General features: G+C 42.1%; 7 protein-coding genes across 7 annotated transcripts; 4 read left to right on the top strand and 3 right to left on the bottom strand.

Moving 5' to 3' along the window:
* Positions 1-281: 281 nt before the first annotated feature.
* EAE97_007118 (uncharacterized protein) lies at positions 282-2,053 on the top strand (the record flags this gene model as incomplete). Its single annotated transcript, XM_038877632.1, has 4 exons — positions 282-357; positions 407-882; positions 952-1,158; positions 1,223-2,053. 4 exons carry the CDS (start codon positions 282-284, stop codon positions 2,051-2,053), a joined length of 1,590 nt encoding a protein of 529 aa, XP_038731822.1.
* A 1,218-nt stretch (positions 2,054-3,271) lies between these two features.
* Positions 3,272-5,130, bottom strand: EAE97_007117 (uncharacterized protein; the record flags this gene model as incomplete). Its single annotated transcript, XM_038877631.1, has 3 exons — positions 3,272-4,549; positions 4,607-4,757; positions 4,820-5,130. The coding sequence occupies 3 exons, from the start codon at positions 5,128-5,130 to the stop codon at positions 3,272-3,274; spliced, it is 1,740 nt and encodes a 579-aa protein (XP_038731821.1).
* Positions 5,131-5,522: 392 nt separating this feature from the next.
* On the top strand, positions 5,523-5,991 carry EAE97_007116 (uncharacterized protein; the record flags this gene model as incomplete). The annotated part of the gene is made up of 2 exons (XM_038877630.1): positions 5,523-5,555; positions 5,659-5,991. 2 exons carry the CDS (start codon positions 5,523-5,525, stop codon positions 5,989-5,991), a joined length of 366 nt encoding a protein of 121 aa, XP_038731820.1.
* A 437-nt stretch (positions 5,992-6,428) lies between these two features.
* Positions 6,429-7,700, bottom strand: EAE97_007115 (uncharacterized protein; the record flags this gene model as incomplete). The annotated part of the gene is made up of 2 exons (XM_038877629.1): positions 6,429-7,180; positions 7,238-7,700. 2 exons carry the CDS (start codon positions 7,698-7,700, stop codon positions 6,429-6,431), a joined length of 1,215 nt encoding a protein of 404 aa, XP_038731819.1.
* A 1,372-nt stretch (positions 7,701-9,072) lies between these two features.
* On the top strand, positions 9,073-10,037 carry EAE97_007114 (uncharacterized protein). The gene is made up of 4 exons (XM_038877628.1): positions 9,073-9,294; positions 9,401-9,509; positions 9,580-9,633; positions 9,696-10,037. Exons 1-4 carry the CDS (start codon positions 9,179-9,181, stop codon positions 9,789-9,791), a joined length of 375 nt encoding a protein of 124 aa, XP_038731818.1. The 5' UTR covers positions 9,073-9,178; the 3' UTR covers positions 9,792-10,037.
* A 105-nt stretch (positions 10,038-10,142) lies between these two features.
* On the bottom strand, positions 10,143-13,081 carry EAE97_007113 (uncharacterized protein). Its single transcript, XM_038877627.1, has 8 exons — positions 13,055-13,081; positions 12,604-12,993; positions 11,896-12,524; positions 11,797-11,844; positions 11,665-11,745; positions 11,481-11,615; positions 10,258-11,429; positions 10,143-10,166 (listed from the first exon to the last, which is right to left on the bottom strand). Exons 2-7 carry the CDS (start codon positions 12,774-12,776, stop codon positions 11,278-11,280), a joined length of 1,218 nt encoding a protein of 405 aa, XP_038731817.1. The 5' UTR covers positions 12,777-12,993; positions 13,055-13,081; the 3' UTR covers positions 10,143-10,166; positions 10,258-11,277.
* Positions 13,082-13,373: 292 nt separating this feature from the next.
* EAE97_007112 (uncharacterized protein) lies at positions 13,374-15,871 on the top strand. The gene is made up of 5 exons (XM_038877626.1): positions 13,374-13,470; positions 13,656-14,490; positions 14,556-14,682; positions 14,798-15,161; positions 15,475-15,871. The coding sequence occupies exons 1-5, from the start codon at positions 13,454-13,456 to the stop codon at positions 15,542-15,544; spliced, it is 1,413 nt and encodes a 470-aa protein (XP_038731816.1). The 5' UTR covers positions 13,374-13,453; the 3' UTR covers positions 15,545-15,871.
* The last annotated feature ends 4,629 nt before the right edge of the window (positions 15,872-20,500 follow it).

Raw genomic sequence — 20,500 nt, 5'->3', positions numbered from 1 at the left:
AGGGTAGCAGCTTTGCTTACCTACCTTTAAGCTGACATCTATGTCATACTCATGCGTGGTGTGGCTCGAGAGACTGGGGGTTGTGTGGCTTAGATTCAGGGGGAATGCCGTCAGCCACCGAGTATCATCCCCCATTCTCGCATTGTTTACTTATTCTGTACGTCCGGCTTTTTGATATAGCAAACATCACGCTACGCCTAAATTTACCACACGAGTTGATTGTTGGGTTTCATTGTTGAGTTTTCAATCCATATTGATAGACAGTTTTTGTTTAGTCTCCAATGCCCAAGGTAGCGAAAGGAAGGAGACAGCGAGCATACCGGCCGAAGACCAAGACGGGTTGCCTGACTTGTAGAAGTAAGTTTCAGAAAACGAAAAGGATCACAAACACTAAATAACTACGTAGTACGAAGAATAAAGTGTGACGAAGCAAAACCCGCATGTCTTAAATGTACATCAACCCGTCGGGTATGTCCAGGCTACCATATCTCGACCTTGGACTTGTCGCCTTCGGGTGATATGAGTCTCATCACAGGAAACTCTTCATTTGATATCCTTAGTTCCCCGCAATCAAAGCGATCATTTGCGTTTTTCGTGCAACGGACTTGCTCTCAATTAGCCGGATTTTTCGGTTCCGATTTCTGGGAAAGGCTTGTGCTTCAAACTGCACATCATGAGTCGGCTGTACGCCATGCTGTTGTAGCCCTAGGCGCTATTCATGAATTATCAGAGCAAAAGATGCAAATCTCTGATATTGATAAGGCTTTCGCTTTAGAGCAATACAATTTTGCGATTAGAGATCTCTTAGCTCCTCTGTCTCGGAATGAGAAGCGAGGTGTCGATGTTTGCCTTATCACTTGCATTATTTTCGCTAACTTTGAGGTATTTCTTGCTTTTGTAACTAGTGTGTTGTTACCGTGAATGTGCTTTCTTATATGCTGATTCTCATAGAGTATGGCAGGGCAACGTGCTTCGGCAGGAGCACATATAAAAAGTGGCGCGAAGCTGCTGCGTGAAACCGAATGGGACCAACAGAATGGAATGATTTATCATCAAACACTTGGTTCGAGAAGTCCCGTGGATTTATATGCTTCTCCAGGTGCTCTAGCTAGGATATATTCCGGGTTAGATAGAGAATGTACAACTATAAAAGGCTTTGTACGTCTTTTCTTGTCCTCCTCTCATCTCTCTGTCTATACTTTGGTTAATATTATTGCTACAGTTAGCCGAACGTTACGAGCCTTTATTCTATGGCAATCCACTCTCGGGAATAATACATGACAACGTTCCTATATTCTTTCGTAGTGTCGAAGAAGCCAAAAACTGTTTCGAATACGGTTGTCACCTATTCCAACGCAGTGTCGCGCGTGCTTCCGAAGCTCCAACCGATTTAGCAGATTTCCCCATCGATTTCGAAGCCCGCATTCTTCAGATCATTGAGAATTTTGAAGCTCTACATTCGAAATATTCGCATGAGCTCCAAGCATTTATAGAAGCGAGAGGCTCGTCTTTCACTCCCAAAGAAGATATCGCGGTTGCAGTACTACAACTTCACTCATTGGACAATCGTATATCATGCTATGTCCAATATTTGCCACCAACATATCGCTTACACTGGAGTGAATTCATGCCTCAAATCCAGAGAATGATAATGCTGGGCCAGAAAATCATCTCTTATATCTTATCTGACGATAGCTGTGGAGAATCAACCATTTCCTTTAATCTGGACATGGGCGTTATCATTCCTCTTTACAACTTAGTTCGCCATTGCAAAGATCCTATAATTCGTCGACAGGTTATTAATCTTCTCCGCTCGTTTAAACGACAGGAGGGACTTTGGAACAGCGTACTAGTCGCGAATGCATTGGACAGAATTGTGGAAATCGAAGAAAGTACATGGAGCGAAGTGAACACTTACTCTGACCAGGCGAGACCGTTAACGGTTGATCCAATCCTAGAGTTAGATTCTGGAGGAGGTCGGTTGGTATACACTCGACAAGGACACGAAATGAATACTCAAAATAAAATAGTCGAGGAGATGTTCACTTGGTGACTCTGCGCTATTAGGATGGAGAGTCTAAGCTTGGGCTGAGATACAGGATATACCTTAGATGAACATGATATAACGATGTATGCGGATGGCACACAATCTATCGTTTGCGTTTGAGGATATTTGCAACCGGCATGTGATTACCTCCAAGTAGCATCATGGCCTAAGCTTGATGCTCTACTCGTAACGACCATGTGTATGAGCATGAATCAAAGCGATGGATTAAAACAGATTTTTGCTGCCTTGCTCATGACTAGAAATCTAGATATGGGTATAACCCCTTGCATCGAAACAATCTCACAGCTCGTGAGGAAATCCCATTATCCACTCACACAGCTAGCCACTTTTCTATCCTATACCCAAAATCCCACGACGTCGTCTGTTTTTATGCAGAACATCCAGTTCATACACAATGACCTCACAATATCCCACAGCAGTGAGAAGAGAAAAAGCTTCTCATCTAAAATTACCCACCAAACTCAAGGAAAGCAAATACTATTCCCAGCCGAATACACAATACAATAAAGCACAATATAACACATGAACACCACAATACAATACCCACAAACCCTTTCTACCCTCCATTCAATTCCTACAACTCATTTCCCAACCTCATCTATCCATCTATCTCAGATTCTCAACTCAGCTCATCTATCATCTACCAACAAGCCTCTCACATACATGTCCGCGCCCAATAGCATCCTCACACCTTCACACCTCCACACTATCAACTCCCACCAAGCTATACACTAGAAATCATCACTCCCGCCATATAACTCATCCGGTATACCTGCTCCAACATCTTTTCTGCACTAGACTCAGTTTTCATTTTCCCTTCTTACGTACAAATCCCCATCGCAACTACTAGCTAATCTCCAGGCCCCTCGACTATCAAAACCCAATCTCTCATTGCGCATCCATTTCTCTCGTGCTTTCACACCGACAACTTACAACTCACAACCTACAGCCCACAATAAACATAACATAATAGAAGTCGTATTTTATACACGCTATCTATCTTTCAGCTCTTCCAAATCCATCTATCTATCTATAATGATCTTCATGCGCGCTAAAAAGAAGAAGGAGCCCAACCAACCCCACCCAATACATCAATCCGAAGGAAGAAAGCTTCTTTCCCTCCGCTAACTAATCTATGCATGCAATATACGCTCAATATAACCGCTCCACTTCTTATGAACATTATTTCTTAATCCCCGATCTTCATGCTGTCCCCATGATTCTCTTGACTCTCAACCAAACCTCGAATGCTTCCAATTTCAACCCCACCCTCACGTATCCCAACCACGCCACCAACAATCTAAATCCGTTCGTCGGCCACAAAAGACTACCCCTCGCTTTTATCTGTTCCAGCTGTTCCTCAAACACCGTTCTTGTACAATATCTCGCTAGAATCAAGAAAGTCCTCACAGGTCCCTGTCGCGTATGTAAATTCTCATCCAAACTCCTCGTCAAGTCATTCGTTTTTAATATCAACAAAATAATTCGCGGAACCTGTCCTAACATTTGTACAAGTTGTTGAAGCATTCCTTCACCCAATGCATCATTAATGTTTTTCTTCTCTTCTTCAGATCGCTCGAGCGCTACATCTTTTGTTAGGATGGTGTAATCGCGACCCGTAATAGCCGAGGCGAATAGGGGAAATTGTTCATCAGTTACACCAGCCACTTCTTTAGCGTATTTGCGCATACGGGGTTCATTGGCGTCAATTACTGCTAGCCAGAGTTTTGCGTAAGAGCGACGGAGTTCGAGAGGTATATCACGGTACAGACCATGGTCGTAAAGAATGACATCGAAATTGGCGCCACGGCGATTGTTATTTTTACGAATAGCGAGATTGCCCCCGTGAGGATCACAATGTAGAGGAGCATTGTTGCCAAAGATCATTTCGTTGAAGATACGGGCGAGGGCAGCGGAAACTTCGTCGCGATCGATACCATTAGAATCAAGAAATTCGAGATCATCCAATCGGTGTCCTGCAACATTCTCCATAACCAATATACGTTTCTTTGCCCATAAAACATCAGGTATAATCAATGGTAGTTCCGGTATCCGTGAGAAGTAATCTTTTGTCCGCAAAGCATTCTTTCCCTCTTCAGTAAAGTCCAGTTCGATTGGCAATGAAATCTCCATTTCCGATGATAGCCATTCTAGATCATACTCTGGGAAGAATCTCTTCAGCGTCGCGAATGTGAAGCTAGTTAATGCCAGATCAAGAGCCGCCCATTCCGCCAAGTTTGGATGTTGAACCTTTACCGCAACCTTTTGTCCCGTTTCCTTGACAGTAGCTAGATGTACTTGAGCTAAAGATGCTGCCCCTATCGGTAGAGGTGCAAATTCTGAAAAGTAATCTGAAAGTTGTTCGTCGGTATCCATCATAAACATATTCTCTATCGACTCCAAGGATGAAACAGGACATTTATCCTGCAAGGGTATAAACGTGGTCGTCCATTCTAACGGTAGAAGATAATTCATAGCACTCTGCGAAAACCAATTAGCCGATGCATTATGCATCTAGATATTGATTGAATCCCATACCAAATGTTGCCCGAGTTTTATAAATATACTCCCATTCTTCTCCAAGACTCTCAATGTTCGGTCCGCACATCTCTGATGACAATCTTTCAATCTTCTATCCTGTTCTGCCTGATCTTCAATCTTCTCATTATGATTCAACGTAACTCGATAACTGTCGCACCGAATTAGCCACTTGTCCTAAGCAATCTTACACAATGCTAGAAGATCACTCACTCATTGATACAAACAAACAGCGTACTGACCACTCTCCCCGTCCTCTCAACCGCTTCATACGCATGCCTTATATCATCCGTGAAAGCAAGTCCCGTTGCTGCCACGCCCCCCACGGCAGAAGCCATGATAACTTTATTTCCCCTTCCATTCTGCTGATATCCATAACCATAACCATTTCCTCCTCTCTTCCCCGTCGAATACGTCGCGGTCTGCACCCAAGATTTCCTAGTCCCTCTCTGTACACATCTCCCACAAGTCCACGGTCTCGCCCTCGCCCACGCCGATGCCGATGCGATATTAAGTCCCTTCATATCTCTCTACCTTGCGTATCGTACACGTAGAACAAATTCCCATGCGAAACCCACACAAAACTCTCCTTGAGAAATTATCGAACACAATCCATCAATTCATAAAATTCCATTACAAGCAAAAGATTTATAAATAGGTACTCAATGCAAAAGTGTTGAGGACTTATCTATCTATTTGGAAAAAAAGTGGTAAAGTCCCTTGTTTAATGATCCTTGTCGATCGAACCCCGAACATCGCATGACGTCCTCTATTTATTTCCCATGTTCAAAAAAACCGTTCGATTATTTGAGTTCGTCCACGTACTAGGTATATCATAATACAGCTACAAGCAAATAAGAAGAGAAATGTGAAATCATTCAAATTCTTCTAATCAATTTACAAGAATCAATCCACCATGGCTCCTCGCAAATTCAATCTAAACGGCAAGGTATCAATCATGTTATTCCAATCCCCTTCATTTATCCACCCATTCCCCTCCACCCCTCCACCCCTCCACACCTCCCAGCTTCCACTAACAACCTTCCATCTAGACCTTAACTGCTCCTCTAGCAGCCGCAACCATGGCACTACTCCTATTCACATACACCCGCACATCCATCCGGGCAGCTAAGCAGAATGCTCAAAAACACCGCGAAGCAGACGGTGGACAGATCGATTGGGCCAATGAAAGTCTAAGGCGTCATGGACAATTAGATGCGCCTGTAGAGCAAACAACCGTGAAACAGTTATTGGGAACGGCAAAAGATAATTTGGAGGAATTGAGGAGGAAAGGAAATGCGCCCGAGAGGCATGAAGTGGAGAGGAAGCTGAGAGAGCGAGCGGCGAAGGGAAGAGAGGGTGGTTTTGCTGGGAAAGCAGATTAATGTCAAATGAAAATAACGATGGAGATGGGAACGGTGTTTGGATTTACTGAAGTGCACAGCTACTTCAACAGTTCATATTTCGAGGTTACATTTGGGAGTCTAAGGAGATTTTTATGGAACTGCATATCAGGTCAAGGTGGAATGTTAAACAATCATTTGCCATGATGGCTAATACCATCTATAAGTACAATTCCCCTGCTTACAAAAAGGTATTTCTCAGATATGAACGTCTGTAATATCTTTACTAAACACAAAGGCCGCATCATGCTAACTCAATACCTAACGGCCGAGTACATGACCGAACGCCCGCAAACTTCAAATGCTTTAAAATGCGAAAATATTTCTTGGTTTCTTCATTACCTAATCTCAGAGGTGTGTGCCGTATTTTTTGAAGTTTATACATCTTGCCGAGAAGGATGGTCAAATATGTGAAACATTTACCAATCTTCTCCCGATTTCCGTAATCCTTCTGCCTTGGCATGATTCAAATGTTTCATAACATACTCATAGGTGAGCATGGTAGTTGTGGCCGCAGGTACCGCTCTCATCATGTTCGTGCCCATACCTGCATAAAATGCCCTCCATCCTTCTTCGCGTAATATCGTTTTAAATGTCATCACAATGCCCCTATATTTCGGGACCGCTTGTTTGATTTGAGCAAGGGGGTTGGAAGCCCCGTTTTGATGAGAGTGTCCTTCTAGACCTCCCCTAAATGCGCCATATTCTGTTGAAGTAGCTGGCATGGATCTTTGTTGAGTTTGAAGTCTTGTCCGGATGACTTCGTGAGGATAGGTGGTAGAGCTTGCTATGACCTTACTGAGCACACTTGCAGACAATACTCCAAACAGATGAGCACTTTCATCACCTTCTGCTGACTCTCCCATCCCCTTGCCTGTGAACTTCTTCTTGAGATATTCATAAGCTGGAAACTGGACAGCCACATGTGTCAAACCGAGTAGTGCAGGAGTCAGACCAGAATAAAAGGATAGGATTCCCTCAGTCCTGTACATCACTTTTGCTGCATCTAAAGTTGACCGATAATGCCAAGGTGGTCTGGCTCCGTTATTCTTTGCCTTACGGCTAACTTGTGACATCAGACGTGTCTTTATAACCCAGATAGGATTGGTAACCATTGTCGATGAAGCTCCAGCAATTATTGAGGACCAAAAATTGACCACTACTGTATTATCTGTAGATGTTTATTTAGCTTCCATCGTCATTGTTAAGATTTACTCATAATTCATACCGGTATGAGGTCCAAAGAACTGTTTTGATCTACCATAGACCGTAAACCAAACTGCCCATGTAGGTAGATAACCAAGGATAATTGGACCAAGGCCTCGATACAATCCTTTCAACCCCTCTTCCCGCCATATCACCCTTCCAGTTCCAAGTAAACCATTATATACCGCTTGTCCCGCAGGTAGCGACCCTAGTCCTTGTGCGGCTCTGAAACCTCCTTGTGCTTGTAGCTTCGTCTTAATAACATCTAGTGGACAAGTGACAACTCCAGAAGTAAAACCACCGACCGCCCCCGCAAATGCATTGAATTCCCATTCCGCCCTTGTTCTAGCTACTCTCTCCAATCTAGTAATAGGTGAATCTCCTCCTCCAAACGTTAAACTCGATGTGAATTGTTGGGTGGTAGGTTGAGAGGACGCAAAATCCTCAGATCCCGATGATGATGGCGTGCTGCGTTCATGTGACATTGTAATTGTTGTTGGCGCAAATATCTAACAGCTTCTGCTACTTCAGCCGTAGGCAGGCGGAAGTGAATCTCGCCGAGAGGAACGCCGCCGATGGGTTGGGAAGGCCTTCACTTGTTGTCGCCGTTCTTTTCTTGCAATCTCGTGTCCCGGTGTGCGGGGAAAGATCCCACGCAGCACGCCAGTGACACAACAGCTAACGGTTATCGCAGGCCATTGACAATCGCCTGAATGTTTGTAGAAGTTTCGTGGATTGTGCGAGCGTTGAAAAGTCGGAAAGGTGGGCTTTTTCGGGTTCTTTGAGGAAAGTGGGTTGAGGATTTTGTGGTTGAGGGAAGCACCGGACTTCAAGACCGGCTCAAAATTCTCGGAAAGCTTATAAAATAGATTATTCAACTAATCGCTTGACAAAAAGGGTCGAACCGCCAAGCCAAAGCAAAAATCAGGTACAGTAGAAAACAGAGGATAAAATCTTATGGTTGAGCTTGTGATTTAATCTGATTTGATGATATTTTTGATTTTGAGAATATCCTTTAGATGTTCTAGATATCAAAAGAAGAAAGAAGGTTGTGTGAGAAATGTAGGTAAGTAGGTACACAAGAAATAGAACTACGAGTAGAATATCATAATTCTAATTCAACAAAGTGGGGGAAATCAACCCGTTTGGTTCGAGACAGGGAAAGCTTGATTTGAAAAGGCCTAGGTGGGTGATGGTGAGTGATGGTGAGTGATGGATGGATGATAGGAATGATATGATATGATAAGTTACCTAGTTATTAGTATGTTATGTTATGTATGAACAGTTAGAACTGGAGTATAATTGGCTTATTGCTACACCTGGTATATGGTATCCAGATGTTTGGCCATACCTACTCATATCCTATTCTATCCTACCATTAATCAGTATTCAATGGCACAGCAGCATCTCTACTAGCATCTTATATGAACCATCATCTAATAAATGTTCAAACCGTGATTGATGCATTGATATAATGTTCTACTACAGCAGCTAATCAATGTAGAAAACCACGATTAGACGAGTAGTTCTCCCAGTATTGTGACCATCATGAACATTCTACCTAGGTACTTATTACACTATGACATGATCTATTAAACAGCATATCTACAAGCCCGAAGTGAGGAAAGAAACCATTACAAACACCTCCGATACCTCTCAATCAAACAAAGAAAATCATCTCATCCCACATCCACGTGCCTCTTTTCCACATCCACATCCACCTCTACTCGCTTTCTCTCCATACAAACTCATCTTATTGTGAACATTAATCATGCCGATATCTTCCCCCACCCATTTTATTCCGTTCCTTCCCTCATTCCTCCAACCAATCACAGACTCCTCAAACAACGCTGACTCGCTTACCTAATACACTCATAACTTTTGAACTTCACTCTCAATATACACAACCATAATCGACGAATTCCCCTCTCTCCCCAATACCACCCCTCCAAATCCACCCATCATGTCTGCACCATCGTTAGCAAGCTGGATTTCCAAGAAGCCCGGGCTCTTGAAGATGATGAAGCCTTTGGCCTCATGGTACACCAATGCTGCTGGATACCGTCAGTTGGGATTAAGGTATGCGATATTTTTGACTCTACCTAGAACATGCAATACGGGACTATACATGGGAATTGGGATATGCAAAGCAAAGAAGAGAAACTAACATGTTACGAAACTATAGAGCCGATGATTTACTCCCCGAGGAATCCGAAGAGGTTCTTCTTGCGCTCAAGCGTTTACCGCAAAAGGAAGCTTATGATCGTGTTTTCCGTCTGCGAAGAGCTGTTCAGGTACGCATGCCATTGCTTCCTCCGAGCAATTGAGTAAACTTTTTTAGACGCACGACTGACAATCCTACAGTGTTCCGTCCAACATCAACTCTTGCCCAAGGATCAACACACCAAGCCCGAAGACGTGAGTCTCATTCATTCCTTCCAGGACATTTCCACACTCGTTCTAACCCATGAATTTCACAGGATTACGCATACCTCTCTCCCATCATTGCCGAGATCGAAGCCGAGGCCAAGGAACGTGCTGATTTGGAATCATTGACTATTACCAAGAAGAACTAGAGAGGAGAAAAGCAGAGAATGCAGATGAAGAGCCGCTGGATATGTATATTTGGGAAGGTGGGAAAGGCAAGTGAAGTGCAGGAATGAGATGAGAATTTTAGAGGATTGGGAATGAAAAGCACCGAGATGGGATGTGATGCTCTGTACTTTATAACGATGATCATCAATTCGAAAAAAACAAAAAGTCACTCTACTCTACATGATGGTCGTGTGAAGAGGGAAGATGAGATATCGTGCAACTTGACGATTTCGCTGTCTAGATAGAGATCTGGCTGAGTTGGATCCTGGAGCCAGCTGTGGCGATACAATAAGAAGAAGAGACATCTCAATATTGTGACCAACAAAGGGATGGAAATGTCCAGAAACCCAAGCTGAGTAAGTCTAGAGAACTCCTGATATGAAACTTTAAGAATCATGACATTAGACTGAGATAAGTCTCAAGTAAGAGAAAATAACTGAATCACAGAACATCAAGCAAGCAAGCATCAGACATATCCTCGCCTCCTCTTCAATCATCCAATTGTCCAATCATCCAGTCCTCTAAAACTATACACTTTCCACTTTGCCCTGTCCTCTCTTCCACTGCATGTTCATAGTCAAAGCCATAGCCCAATCTAGCGCAAACTCAAAGATCAAGGGTCTCCCTCATCTAATCCATTCTATCCGACCAAACACCATCTAGCCATCTAGAATGCTCACACCCATACGAATCAAGTCCAAATCCATCCCAAACCCACCACCAATCCAAACACAAATCAGCATCACAAATAATCATCACCAGAAGAGCCATAAACATAAACACAAATCCAACAAACACAAAAAGACCTCCTCTCATTCGCAAACCAGTGTATTAACCCAGTAAGTTATTCTATCTATTCCACTCTCTACCCGCCTCTCGTTTCCTCCCTCTCCCAAAACTTTTGATTTCTTCTCAGGATCACTCAACTATCCACACCCACACACCCGCCTATCCATCCATCCATTATTCATAGATACCTCAATATCCATACCCATAGACACATTTACAAATCTCACAACCTATACTCCCTCTCAACCACATTCGCACTCTCATTCGCATTCTCATTAAATCCCCACCTTCCTATTCATCATCCTCCATTTTTTCATCCAGTGCACCACAGAAGAAATAAGACCATTCATAAACAAATCGCAATTGGGACATTTCTATTACAGTGGTATGCTGTCCTTGCAACCATGCTTGCTAACAAGCCCAAGCCCTTATCTTCATTCGTAAAAAATGATCAAACTCCCGGACCCCCTAGAATGAAAAATGAAAAAGTTCGGTACAAGAAATCTCGAAGTTAAAAAAACCCCTTCGAAAATAGGTTGGGGGGAATCATTTTTCCCCTCCTTTTTGAATGTTGGTTCCCTTTCCGAATCCAATCATACAAAATCTTCTCTTTCTGACTAAAAAACTCCGTATATGCGTTAAGACATGTCCGAACGAATTTCTTAATACAGTGGCATCTTAAACGTTGTTACCGGGCTTCTCCTCCGTGTCCGTGTGCCAGACGACATAGTTGGGCAATCCAATAACTTCATACCCTGCTCTCTTGGCCATTTTTGCGAACCCTTCAGTCTCGGCTTGATTTTCGAATGCGTAGGCGGGGAAGTTAATTCCTATATATTGGTCAATAATTTGTCCTCTTCAAAATTACCTGGCACAATTACCTGATCTGTGAACATCTGCCTTGACAATAATGTTGACTCCACCAATACCATCAAGCTTGACTTCCTCATCCTTGTTTTCTCTCCAGTTACCCATCAAAGCCATATAAGTGCGACCAGTATCGAATTCTTTATAACCTGAGTATTGTTAATATAGTGATACAAGAAAAATGAGATTGATACATACCTTCGACAATAACCGTGTCTTTGTCAAGCTTCGAGGCAAGCTTAAGTGCTTTATCCGACTCGATCCATGAGTTGTAATCAACTAGAGACAATTAGCATCCATCGCAGACTTCCGAGTGTGGTCTAGACTTACATCGACCCTCAATATCGACCCCATCACGGTATCGATGGAACCAGACATCTGCAAAAGTCAGTAAATGTAACGAATCCTATAAAAGAGAAATATTCATACTTGGTACAATGATATCTCTATCGTGAGCAATGAAATCCTCAATGATCTTCTCAGGACTATCAACGATGTCTGCATCTCTCCAGTAAACCCATGAATGTTCTGGTTTCAACGCCGCAGATAAGAGATAGTTTCTGGCACGAGCCATGATCTTTCTCCGGGGTGCCTGAGCTGCATATGCATGACGTTCCTCAACGGTCTGGCCCGAAACCGCGCCAAAGTCCTTTTGAACAATCAAAGCACTGTTGAATGCCTCAGTTTCCTTTCCGTCCTGAATTCTGTCGAGTTCTGCAGCAAGTACAGCGAGAGTGTCATCAGATGAATCGCCAACCAAGAAAGCGAGATCAATCAAATCGTGTGGGTAAGACAAGAGTGAGAGTAAATCAAAGTATTTTGGCAAATATGACGCGGCATCTCGGAGAGGGGTCAAAATCAAAATTCGTTCCTTGTTCGCAATTGCTTTTGTAGTAGATCGGATAGGGTTGAGGTCGACACTTTTAATGGTGGTAGAATTGACAACAACTGGCTCATGATGATTAAAGATAACTGGTGTTTGTAAATGCGCGTTCCAGTCGGCCTGTTCATTCAATGTCATCTGCATCGGTGGTTTCGAAGGTCCCCAACAATAATATCTTTGAACACAGTACAAAATCAGCGTTGTTCATCTTCTCTGGTATCCACTGATAAGCCATAAGTGATGTGCTTGCTTACCTTTGCATCTCTTGTGCTGAAGTACTAATTCCTCTCCATAATAATACAACGACACCAGCTAATGCTACACATAGTAAAAATCGCGTCCTTGTAAGAAATACCCATATCGCTCTCGCAGGCGGTAATTGTGCTTTTGTAGCCTTCCAATTCATGCCACCCTTTGGACCCAACATGGCGAAACCCCTGTGGCTTCAAAACCACCAGTAAGAAAAGTAGATTATATCAATTCGAGATCGCAGACGTAGAAGTAAAAGCGCCCCGAAATTGCGTTACAAACGATGGTGAAATTGCAAGCTCTTTGACACTAAAATCAGGGAGTTTTGGTAGATCTGAAGAAGTTGAGGAGGTCGCGAGTGGCAGGGAGATCCGTTCAGAGTGGCCTCGAGGTTCCTACACGAATTTAGAAATTATGCCAAGAGTGTATAAGCGAATGAAAACAGAGGAACTAGACCTTTGTAATATTTATTGAATTTTGAGGGGAACTCCACACATAGAAAGAGAAGTTGGGAAGATGGAGAGAAGAAGTATATATTAAGTATTTTCTTTTATGCGTGAGAAGTACATACAATAGATTCAATTATATACATTTGAGTTGTTAAGAGTGTTGGACTGTATTATTCACAACCACCCACACCATTGTCTGTCGATTAATGCTGGAATGATTTTTTACATACACTACCGTCTGATTCGTAGTCTTATCAAGGTATATTGCTTGTGTTGCGTTTGCCAATTTCCATGCCAATTTTTCCCTCCTGTATGTCAATCAATGTCCGGACTCGCGAGTTCGCCTCTATCTGGATCGGATTACCTGGCCAAAAAAGGAGTCATCACGTGAATTTACTATTTTCCAATGAATTTGAAACACAGGTATGGTACTTGAGCTTACAGTATAAAAGTAGAGTTGGTGTTGTCATCTGAAGTCAGGATAATCATCTGTTGGTTTGAGATTGAATATGTGAATGAACATGCAGGTATCTGTTACTCTGAAGTATTGATCAAATCACTAATACCTTGAGATAGTGGAAGTATCTTGCTTACAATTCAGTAATTAGGCTACACAGAGTTCTGTCATTCAGATTCATCAATTCATCAATTAAACACTTTTCTCTGCAATCAACAAGACAATACAAAATGTCTACAAGGCGATCAGCTCGTTTAAGTGCAGCTTCTATTATCACCGAGAAACTATCTGCAAATACGTCTGCTTCTCCTGTGGCAGAAACCACCAAGGCTATCGTCGGAAATGGCCCAACAGGATCTAAGGTGAAAGCCAGCAGGAAGAGAAAGGCTGTATCTTCAGAGATACCAGACTCTTCACTACCTCCCGTAATATCAAGCCCCCCGAAAACCGAGGCTATGTCTCCTGAAGAACCCGAACCTTCTCTGCCTCCCATGAAATCAAATTCCAAAAAGAGGAAAATTGCTTCGAATGAATCGTCCGACTCCCTATCCACCAAAAATGCACCTACATCAACTCCAAAGAAAAAGAAGACCTCTCCAATTCTTCCACCTCCAGTGACTCCAACTCCGGCAGCTATTGGGTCAATGTCTAGTCCTTATAAAGACATTGATGACAGTATGCCTCCACCTTCTGTTCCTGTTGATCGTCTTGCAGTTCTTAATGGAACAAATGCTCCTTTGGTAACACCTGAAACTCATCGACTCCTTGCCAATAAATCTATGGACGAAGTATCTCCATCGAAATCACCTGCAGTAAAAGTATCAACCTCCGATGTTTTGAAAAAAGCTGTAGAGCACTTGATCAAAATTGAGCCCAAGTTGAAACCAATCATTGAGAAACATCCATGTAAGATGTTCTCCACTGAGGGGCTAGCTGAAGAGATTGAACCGTTCAGGGCGTTAGTCAGTGGGATTATATCGCAACAGGTAGGAAGGATCTTGAAAACAAACAATTTATCCTTTGTATGTGTATAGTCCTGACATAAAATTAGGTCTCCGGTGCAGCAGCCAAATCTATCAAGGCTAAATTTGTAGCTCTTTTCAACCTCCCTGATTCAGATCCATCTACTCATAAATTTCCTACCCCTTCCGCTATTGTAGCTACTGACATAGCTAATCGTGAGCACCATCCTTTACTTATACCTTATCTCCAACCTCGATATCTTCATACTCCTGTTCATTCAACTTACCTTCCTAAACCTCTTTTATCTCCTCTTCTCACTGACAAATCCAGTCCGCACCGCCGGTCTCTCTCAACGAAAAGCAGAATACATCTCCGGCCTCGCCCTCAAATTCACAAATGGCGATTTAACTACCCCCTTCCTTCTTACCGCCCCCTACGAAGAAGTTTTCGATTCCCTAATCCAAGTACGCGGTCTCGGTAAATGGAGCGTCGAAATGTTTGCATGTTTTGCTCTCAAACGTCTCGATGTTTTCAGTACCGGAGATCTAGGAGTGCAAAGGGGAATGGCTGCGCTCGTTGGAAGGGATGTTGAGAAATTGAAAAAGGCAGGAAAGGGTGCAAAAGGGGGTGGGAAATGGAAGTATATGTCGGAGAAGGAAATGGAAGAAATGGCTGAGAAGTTTAGTCCATATAGGTGGGTTTTTCATGGACTCATTTTTGTTTTTCTCTTGGGGGAGATCTCCAGCGAGTCCAACCTCTATCCAATTGCCATGCGGATACGTCACGTTTGCATTTTGGTGATATGTGACAGTTCACTCATCCGAAAATTCAGTTGCTATATCTCTATTTAAATTTCCTCTCAATTTTACCCCTTCTCCTTGCCCTCGGTATCTTATTAGCTCACTGAACTTCCTGACGAGGGTTCTGTCTGCGCTCCGTATCTTGCCTTCATAAATCCCCCCAGTTGTTGATTGAGCCTTATTACAAAAAGCTAACAACAATACTAGGACTATCTTCATGTGGTACATGTGGCGAGTAGAAGATACCGATATTGCCACCCTTGAGGAATATTCTTAATCCTAGAAGGTTGTGCATGTATACAACTGCACATTGCAGCATACACTACTGGGTATTGTCCAGAGAAGAGGGAAGAGATAACAAAACTACCTGATATGAATAGGAAGATTAGTAAATGGAGTTTTTATGGAAATTCAGCTCACTGTTATGGAAATTTGACAATAAGACACAGGATGCGAAGTCAGGACAAATTGCAAAACGCAGCACAGCGAAAGGGATAATGACATTTTACAATTCATACTTCATAATCTCTCAGCACACATACACAAGATTGAGACATACTATATCGTAAAGAACTGTAAATGCTTTTCTCACAATTGTATAGTACATATCCAGACTCTTAATCTTTTGATTGGTAAGTCAAATTTTATAATGTTCAACTGATCATCATTTGTATTGTCGTATACATACCTATCTATGTACATCCACTTGGTCTTGAATTCTCAGATGTGAACCCAATTCACTCCCACCTCTTGCCCCCTATACTCTGTGGTGCGTTGCTTCATTTTCCTCGTTCACACCTCACTCATCTCACTAACTCCGTTCTCACTTTCACCTCTCATCTCTCAGCAAGTATACTATTCCCAAATCAGCCAACCCAGTCACTCCGGCCCACCAGATATGAACACACATACACACGGCTCCAACAAATCATATCATAGCAGTATGGATGGAGGCCAGAACTACATACAAAGTGACTAACGAACATAAACAAACAAAATCACACCCTCGAATATCGACGTAATAGACACGATCCTGGACATCTCAAACTAGATTTTACAGGGAAGGGAAAGTTGTGATGTGATGTAATGTAACGGAACGAGTCCAGATGAGATGAAACAAAACGGTTTTTGTATCCGGCGTTTGACGCATTGATACCGGGGTATTTACACATTTGCATATTCGATGTTGTGGATGTATAATGGTAATATGCTTATGTATATGTGACTTGACAGGTGCGGGATTTATTCTACATGTGTAGATATGCAAGTATCAGCAACAATGATATCAAGAGCCGCGAGCAGTGTCCTAGAGCATCGTGGATGGAATCACAAATTTGTTTCGCTATCTATTCAGCGTTACACCTTCCATCTATGTATCTGCCCACGCTTCCCAATGTTGTCTAAGAGAGAGAGAGAGCAATAGATAGATTCCCTACATCAACTCAACAATCGCCGTCTTCATCTATTCATCCATTGATCCATACGTCCCCTCACAATACCAACACCACTCCCACCCACGCACCCAGACAAATCCAGCACAACACATAACACCTATAAACCGAACCGAACAAAATAGAACAATATACATATCCACACATCCAACCGCGCAGCAAGAAACATCTCCGCTGTATATTCTATGCGCTCAATCACAACCATAACCACATGATACAAAATGAGATACTATTATATGTCCGCTGTACCTATCTGTGTATAAGAGCACATGACTTGATATGTACATACATGATATATGTACATGTACATACTACATCTAAATATTTATTAGAGATGCAGATAGTGCTTGCATATATACATACCTAGTACATACATACACATTATCCATCACTTGACGTTCATTTCCAATTCCGCATCTCCATTCCCCATCTGCAATCTCATTCTCATTCTCAAATCCAATCTTAATTGTTCATTCATTCATCCATTCATCCATCTATTCATACACCTGACAGTTCTGCACATTAACAAGTACAGGAAATATCACCTCACCTCCCTACCACCTACCTACCCGCCCCCCAAATCCAAGTACCTGCTAGTTACAAAACCAGTACAGTACAGTACAGTACACACCATGCATATCCCATCCAACTGACGATCAAAGATCTCCATCCTACATATGTTTCTACACACAAACATTTCGTGTACCCAGACCAGGTACCTAGTATTTTTCCATCGCCGCATTGTCTTACATGCTATTCTGTGGCATAGCATTGCATGGCATAGTATGACAAGACAAGACGAGAAATGTACCTGCATCCCATCTCTATATAAAATGTAAACTTCCAATCATGCCAGCTGACCAAGAGGTAGACAGACAGACAGACAGTCAGTCAGTCAGTCAGTCAGACAGACAGACAAACATAGACCGGACTAGACTCGCACTACTCACCAGGTAGGTAGGTATCTATATTTCCCATGTAATCTTACAAGCGACCATAATCTCGTTACCTTTAAATTTCAAGCCTTACTTATTCATATCAGCTTTTTTATTATCTTCTTCTTTTTCTTTAGCCTTTAATTTATAGAGTAGGTAGATAGATATCCCTAGGTACTTAGTCTATCTATATTTCTCCCCCAAGAACAAATAAATACCCAATAATCTAATCTTATAAAACGAATAAAATTTAATTATAAATAGATGAATAAATCTATAATTCGATAATTCGATAATTCGATAATTCGATTCCTACCTAGGTATTTATCAATTTCATTCCCTATACACCACACCCATACTCGCATCCGCATCTCAAATCTAGAGTCTAGATTCCCTCCCCTGTGCCCATCCCTCAAAACGCTCATCTCGTCTCTTAATAACTATGTATGTATTAATATCATATATCTATGTAATGTAATGTAACACAATAGAAAAAAATATAAAACAAAATAAAACAAAGATAAAATTGATATTAACATTCCCTCCCCTTCTCCTCTCCTCTCCTTCTCCCTACCAACTCCTCATCCACCATCCATCCCTAGAAAAAAAGCATATACCTACCTATACCTAGGTACCTACTCACATCACCACAAGCTGGAAATCAATCTCGAAAATCAAAACCAAAATCAGTTATCCAGCAACCAATCTACCAACCTACCAACTTACCAACCAACCAACCGACGAATCGATAAAAAGAAAACAGACGAGCAAGTGATAGGATAGGATAGAATAGGATAGGATAGGATAGAATAGGATAGGATAGAATAGGATAGGATAGAATAGGATAGGATAGGATAGGTGACCAGAATAGGGTAACGTAAAAACCAGTATGTATCATAGATCTCCCATCTCCCATCCATTCCTAATTCATTCATCTACCTAATCATCTACGAAATCATCTCGAATTTCCCATTTCCATTTCCCATTTTCCATTTCCCAATATCCATTGTATCGTAAGTAATTCATAGATAGATAGATAGTACTCCCTCCATAGACCCACCCATCCACCTATCCACAGCTTACCCATACTCGTGGGGATGAAGGAAATGATGCGTCATGATAACGCGTACTGCGTACTGCGTACGTACAGAGTAACTTGAGGATTTGATGTGGAGTGCGGGAGGGATTTTGGATTTGAGATATGGAGGGGATTGGTAGATACGTATATATATATTGTACATATGAGCGGGTAGATAGATGGATTATTAGGTGTTAGGTGTTGTGCTAGGCTCCTTAGGTTAGGGTCTACAAGAGGCTCAGGGGGAAGAGGAAGGGAAGGGAAGATGGGATGGGTTAACTTCCGGGTGGATGGATGTGTGGGACCTGATAGTTTGTTGGTATGGTATGGTATGATGTGGTGTGGTTAGATAGATGGATAGATAGATAGATGGATTTATTATATACAGTACCTAGGTAGATAGAGATAGAGATAGAGATGTCTAGAAGTACTTGTATATCGGTGCCGAGGATATTTATATCATTAAATATAAATATATATATATATATACCTAGCTAGGTACGTGTACACTCATATAATCATACAAAAACACATACACATATATTATATCAATTCAAGGTACCACAGATCCGGATTCAAAAGGAATCATAATCCAATCCAATGTTTCTAGTCAAATTCCAAGCCACGATTTTGTGTTATCCATATATGATGTGAATCGTGGCTGTGGCTGTGAATGAAATAGCCTCCCAGACGAGCCAGGATAGGATAGAAACTCAGATCGGGTATGAAATTGGGTCTTTGGATGGATGGATGGATGGATGGATGTTCCAAGGACTTTTGGTCTCGACCACCAGGGTAATTGAGGATACTTTCCTGGCATGTATAACTTACCACTAAGATGGGATACCTATTACATATTACATGTCACGTCTATCTATGCAAACAGATATAAATACAAATTCGAGCGAACCCTCAAAACGATGCGAGGAAACCCTAGAAATTTACCTGTATAACAAATGAAATAAAAAGCATGTGAACGAGAACAATGAACGACAAGCAAAACCAAGACCTACCTACCTCGTATGATTCGTATTCTCCCGAACCCGTACATTACCTAGAGGGAGAAAGAGGAAGAGGCGAATGAGAAGAAGAAGAAGAATTAGAAAAAAATAAAAATAATCTCCATATAGTAACACAACAGTATTGAATCCAAAAGAATGAGATGATATTTTCCCCTCCCCTCCTATTGAGGCCTGCATTCCAGAACATTTTTCAATCTCATCCCCGTATTTAAAAGGGAATGAAATACCTATACCTACTCTGTATATCCACCATCTTCGTGTTCATCAAAGAAGTTGTCCGCCTGTGTGTCTTGTCTTGTCTTGGGGAACAAACGAACGAACGAACGAACGAACGAACGAATGGTTGTTGCTTAAGCTGTCCTAGAGTAAGTAGGTCGCTAGCAGACTAGCTGGCTAGCTCACGGTAACAAGTTGCAAGTTACAACTTACCACAACCCAAGCTTCACTATTCATGCTGCTTCGATCTTGGAATCTGGTATCCACTGTCCACCTATTTGTTCATTGTTCACTATCCGCTGCTCCAATGGCCCAAGTCCTCACACTCTTCTTCGCCTTGCAACTCCAAAATCAAGTACCGACAATCAATATCGAACAGGAAGAAGGGAACCTTGGAAAGGGAATACTAGGTGAACATCTAGGTGTTAGAAAAAGAATTGGGGAATATCCATTTATCACTCCATCGAGCCAATCAATCATTCAGGGATCTCGGACCCAAGACGTACGGAGTAGAACATCCCAAATCATTTT

The sequence above is a fragment of the Botrytis byssoidea genome, assembly GCF_014898295.1.
Source record: "Botrytis byssoidea strain MUCL 94 chromosome Unknown BBYS_013, whole genome shotgun sequence".
NCBI lineage: Eukaryota > Fungi > Ascomycota > Leotiomycetes > Helotiales > Sclerotiniaceae > Botrytis > Botrytis byssoidea.
This window is presented reverse-complemented; position numbering and strand designations above follow the sequence as displayed.

Coding starts and splice junctions, on each gene's coding strand:
- EAE97_007114 (XM_038877628.1), top strand. CDS start 9,179: ATGTCTGCACCATCGTTAGCAAGCTGGATTTCCAAGAAGCCCGGGCTC. Junction 9,510..9,579: donor GTCTGCGAAGAGCTGTTCAG/GTACGCATGCCA, acceptor ACAATCCTACAG/TGTTCCGTCCAACATCAACT. Junction 9,634..9,695: donor AACACACCAAGCCCGAAGAC/GTGAGTCTCATT, acceptor TGAATTTCACAG/GATTACGCATACCTCTCTCC.
- EAE97_007113 (XM_038877627.1), bottom strand. CDS start 12,776: ATGTTGGGTCCAAAGGGTGGCATGAATTGGAAGGCTACAAAAGCACAA. Junction 11,746..11,796: donor GGTCGATATTGAGGGTCGAT/GTAAGTCTAGAC, acceptor AATTGTCTCTAG/TTGATTACAACTCATGGATC. Junction 11,430..11,480: donor GGCAGATGTTCACAGATCAG/GTAATTGTGCCA, acceptor ACCAATATATAG/GAATTAACTTCCCCGCCTAC.
- EAE97_007112 (XM_038877626.1), top strand. Junction 14,683..14,797: donor AGCTACTGACATAGCTAATC/GTGAGCACCATC, acceptor TGACAAATCCAG/TCCGCACCGCCGGTCTCTCT. Junction 15,162..15,474: donor GAGAAGTTTAGTCCATATAG/GTGGGTTTTTCA, acceptor CAACAATACTAG/GACTATCTTCATGTGGTACA.